Raw genomic sequence first — 5,294 nt, forward strand, 5'->3', positions numbered from 1 at the left:
TGCCTTTGCCCCTCTTTTTTTCTTCAGTGACTCCACCCTTCCAGCTACCATTCAGGCATTCATCTCTCCACCAATTATTAATGGACACTTCCATTAGTGCACATGCTGACATCCTCTGGAAACTCTTCTCCTCATCATCTCTGGCTGCTGTTCCTGACAGCTGTTCCTGACGGCTTCTGCGGGATTTGTTCTGGGAAACAAGAGGCAGTGCTGGGCAGAAGGCAGGTTTTGACGATTAATTGTTCTTTTTGTCCTTGGCAGTGGCTGCGGGCAGAGCCCAGGTGCAGCAGGACATGTCGGCAGAGACCACCGAAGGCACCAGCATCAGCATCAATTGCTCACACCCCAACATACAGTCTTACGACTTCATCCACTGGTACCGGCAACTCCCGGGCCGAGGCCCCAAGTTCCTCGTGAGCAGTAACAAAGGGTCCAAAGAGCTGCCGGACCCGCCGGGGCGGCTGTCGGTGGCGGCAGACCGCCGGTCCAGCTCCCTGTGGCTCGCCGGGCCCCGGCGCGGGGACGCGGCGGTGTATTACTGCGCCGTGGGAGACACGGCGAGAGGAGCCGGGGCTGCGGCCGGGCACGAACCGCCGTGGGCGGGACCGGGCGTGTGTGTCAGGGTCGGCGGGACAGCGCCCACCGGGCCCGCCAGGGGGCGCTGCCGCTCCGCCTGCCGGGGTCGGCTCGCCCCGCCCGGCCCCGGTACCGGCACTGGCATCGGGCCCGTCGAGGCTTCTCAGCCACTGTGCCCCGGGAGCCCACCGAGCAGAAACCTTCTCCCTCCCCTCACCCGCTCTCGTTCCCCGCACTCCCACTGGGACGCAGAAAAATTCCCCGCCACAGTGGAGGAGGCCGGTAATGAATCGGGACGGGAGAGGTCGCGGTCCCCGGCCGTGCCCGGGAAGGAGGGATTCCAGCCGCCGGCCCCGCTGGCTCCCGGCGAGGAGCAGCGCCTTTCTGCTCTGCACAGGGGGGCGGGCAGCAGAGATCCTACTGCCCACAAGCAGCCGCACAGCCCTCGGTCCTGCTGCAGGGACTGGCCACTGCTGACATGGAACATACAGGGCCTCTTCTCGGGCTTCTGCCTTACCCCACTAGGACAGCCAAGGGAACCCTGAGCAGGTGCTTTCCTCTGCTCTGGAAACACAGGGACTCCAGGGCTGAATTGCTAATGCAAAACGTGACATAGAAAAGAAAAAACAGTGGGTGTTTCTCATGTCATTACTTTGTTAGAGCTCATATATACTTCAAACTGTGTCCTACAGCTACAGGCTTTCACAAAGATTTCAAAACGTTCCAGCTAGCATTACAAAGTCATCCCATAGAGTCAGGAGTTCAAGCTCCACACCAACAGGAGAAGGGGATGTCGTGGTCACAGGCACCTTCAAGTGCTCCTCAGGGTCCATGCTGGCCTGAGAGCTCCAAGCTCCTGCCCCAAACTAATCTCCACCTGGCTGTCCCCAGGCCTCAGGAATTCTGCTGCAGGGCAAGGGACAGGGAGTCTTCTCTGCCTGGGTTTTGCATCCACTCCTGATTTGCTTCCTGCAGCCTGTCCCAGAGCACAGCTGCTGATCTTCACTTTCTTCCAGGCAGCATGGGGCAGACCACTGTCACCCAGCAAGAAAGACAAATCACAGTAGAGCAGAGAGACACCTTCCAAACAACCTGCACATACCAGACCTCATACTTTCAGGGCTTGCTCTGATACCAGTGTAGTCTAACAGCATAGTCTAACAGGAGCTGGTGGAAGGCCAAGGCTTAGGAAAAGCTGATAAGGGGCATTCAGGCTGGAAAGCGGAACGTCTAAACAAGAATTACTATCCTTGGGAGTAAAGCACATCCTGGAGAAATATGTAAGCTAATTAAGATGTTTTGGGAACAATCTGAAACTACTAGTAGGAGTGTGAGAAGAAGCACCCTCACTCAAACTATCCCCATTATAATACTAAAAGTCACACCCCTTGAGCTGGAGACCCCGGCCCAAGCAGAGACCCCTCACCTTTGAGCATGCGCAGAATATTAAAGTAGCACTGTAGCTTTAAGCTGCAATAAGAGAAATGTAGACCGATAGAAAACTGCTTTGTGTAATGACTTATGCATATGCATAACTAGACTGAATAAATACTGTACCTGTATGACCAAAACTTTGTGCTGGCTTTGTGGAGCTACGACCTAGCACCCATCTCTGCGCAGACGTGAAATAAAATACCTCTGCCCTGTGTGTATATTGGCATCTCGCACACGGGGTAAACAACCTCACACTTGTGGGATAACACCAGCAGAGGAAAGGACAAGTTCCCCGGCCTGGCTCATATCAGCCAGCAGCTGGCTCCAAGCACACCGGCCATCTCACCATGTTGCTGAACACCACAGGGAAGTACAGCCTCCTGCGGGTGGAGGAAGTCGAGCTGTCTGACAGTGCCTTGTTCCTCTGTGCTGTGCAAGACACTGTGGTGCAGGGAGCTCCTTGGCTGTGCAACAAGCCAGGGGAAGGAGGGCATGTGTCTGTGCAAGGCTGAGCTTGGGGCAAGGAGCCCTCAGCTCTCCCCTAGCAGTGCTGCTTCCCCTCTGCACCCAGGGATCTGCAGGGTAAGATCATCTTTCTGGAAAGGTCCAGTGTCAGTGACTGTGGAGATGGCTGACCCTGACTGTAGGGCAGAGCCTCCTGGAAACCAGGATGTCAGGGGCTTGATTACAGCCCCTCAGACTCAGTGTTAGTAAATTCCTGCAAGGCCATGACTAATTAGGTAAATCAACGACTGGCCGACCCCACCCAGAGGCCCCTAGAGGGCATTTTGACAGGATTTGTGAGCTTTTTCCTTTCTTTAATCAGTAAGGAATTAAACTGGATTTGAGTCAAGCCACCAGGTTATCTCCACATGTTCAGCCAGTCCCAGTGCAAAGTCTGTGCCTGAGGGGCAGAGCAAACCACACAGAGCAGCCCCAATTGCCAAAGGCCCTGGAACTCTCCATGTTCATAACCAATAAGCAAAGGAACCAACATACAAATGAAGCCTTACAAGCCCCTGGGCTCCTTGCAGTCTCCTCAAGGGACTTAGGGGGATCTATGATCCTCTGCCGCTCCTACACAGGGAGTGGTGTCGTAGTGATGAGCTCCCACAGTAGCAGGGGACTGTGTGTCTGGGACAAGCCAGACTTGCAGCAGGCTGCTGTAGGGGAATTTTTATGTTACCCCTTGAGATGAATTAAACACATGTTTGTGATTAAATAGTTTAAAAAAATAATTAATGAACAACGCCTTGGGCAGAGTCCTACTGCCATAAGTGGTTCTACAAGGGGTCTGCAAAGATGCATCAGGAGCCAATTAGTTATATACTCTTGCACCAACACCAATCCTCCGAGTGGCTGCATGGGGCACCTTAGCCCGGCCATGGGTCCATCCCTCAATGCAGCTCTGCTGCCCAAAGGTGGCTCCTGATCTTTCTCATTCCAGGATCATTACAAGACAATAGTGAGACTGTTTCTTATCTGAGATAGAAAGAAGGGAAACTTCACTCCCCTACAGGGATTCATTCTGTCTCTGGCATCCCTGCTTCCAGCCAGTTTAACCCCTTCTGAACTTGGGCCTTCTTGCCTTCCATGACAGACCATTCCTTGGTCACAAATTACCATTGCTGAGCAGTTACAATTTGAATTTCCCCTTCACTGCAAATGCTGAGGCTGGGCACATGAAACGAGGCTGTGCTCATGAAGCTTCCTTCCCCATCACAAACTGTATTCTATGTGGTATTGTCACCAAAATCGGAAATCAAACTCCTTAACACCAACGTAGTATTAAGAAGCAGGCATTCTTTACTACGGTGCCAGATGCACGGGGGATCGGTCCACCTAGCGTGTATACCGCAGGTTACATCAACCAAAACTTATATTGTCCGATTACATACATATACATCAGATTTCCTGAAGTGATCAGGCATATTCATTCTATTTCCCAGAACTAATTCTCATTTTTGCATGGTCATTACGCATGTGTCCTTGAACTCCGAGGAGCTTCCGTGGGGGTCTGTGGTGGTCCTTGGGGGTCATACATGTGTGTCCTTTAGTTGACCCATTCTTCTTTAAACATTGATAAACCAAACAAATCATCAAAACAACTGTAATCAAAATGATTAGTGTCTGTACCAACTCAGTTATCTCTCCTTTAAGAGAAAATCCAAAAGGTCCCAAAATTTGGCCTGACCAATTTGTTTGCATTTCACTCCTTAAACCATGAGTGTGCTGTGCCACCCTCTTTGTATCATCTATTTGTGCATTCAAAGCAGCTGTAACATTTGGGATGTGCACACAGCAATCTTGATTCCTGTAAATCCACAATCATCTCTTCAATTCCCCCACGTGTTTCTCTTTTTTTTTCTCGCTATTTTTATCATTATTTGTGGGGTAGCTATGACTTGCTGGGTGGGTGTTACTCACCATCCATCCTCATTTTCTACTGCTCTCAACTGTTCTGCCAATGCATTACTGCTACTTCCTTGGGCTGCTGGATGTCCTGAAGGAGTTGAAGAATTTCTTCCTTGTATTTAATGGGCAATCCTTGAGCTGCCAGCAGTCCTCTTTCCTTCCAGATAGCTCCATGTCTGTGAATCTGCTTTCTGTGCTGATGTATTCACAGGGAGGGCTTCAGCTTTCATCACTTGGGTGGTGATAACCACTGCATACCCTGCCATTTGTTTTCCATCTCAGACAAAGCTGCTTCCATCTGTTAACAGCTCCAAATCAGCATTAGGCAGCGGTTCGTCCGTCAGGTCCTGTCTGCTAGAATATACCTGCTCAATAGTTTGCAAACAATCATGGTGTAAAGACTCACCCACTTCCAAGCTCAAAAACATTGCTGGATTCACTGCTGTTGTAGTTTTAAGTTCCACATCGTCCTGTTCCAAGCGAGTGACCTGGTATTTGAGCATGCGGCTCGGGGACAGCCATTGCCCCCCTTTTTGCTCCAAGACAGAAATTACCATATGTGGGACACAAACCGTAATTTCCTGCCCCATGGTTAGTTTCCTTGCTTCTTGGATTAAGAGTACAGTTGCTGCCACAGCTCACAAACATCCAGGCCATCCCTTGCTGACATTATCCAATTGCTTAGAAAAATACCCAACGGCCCGTTTCCAAGTTCTTAATTTTTGAGTCAGCACGCCCAAAGCAAGATGTTATCGCTCATGTACAAACAATTCAAAAGGCTTTGCTAAATCTGGGAGTCCTAACGCAGGTGTGGACATCAAAGCCTTCTTCAGATTTTTAAAAGCTGTCTGACACTCAGGTGTCCACAA

General features: G+C 50.8%; 1 gene segment (V, D, J or C); it reads left to right on the top strand.

Annotated features, from left to right (window-relative positions):
• Positions 1–1,597: 1,597 nt before the first annotated feature.
• On the top strand, positions 1,598–2,522 carry LOC142404044 (T cell receptor alpha variable 1-1-like). The segment is given in 3 exon segments: positions 1,598–1,701; positions 1,741–1,753; positions 2,283–2,522. Coding segments are annotated over 3 exon segments (357 nt in total).
• The last annotated feature ends 2,772 nt before the right edge of the window (positions 2,523–5,294 follow it).

This window comes from Mycteria americana, unplaced genomic scaffold (genome assembly GCF_035582795.1).
Source record: "Mycteria americana isolate JAX WOST 10 ecotype Jacksonville Zoo and Gardens unplaced genomic scaffold, USCA_MyAme_1.0 Scaffold_66, whole genome shotgun sequence".
Classification (NCBI taxonomy): Eukaryota; Metazoa; Chordata; class Aves; order Ciconiiformes; family Ciconiidae; genus Mycteria; species Mycteria americana.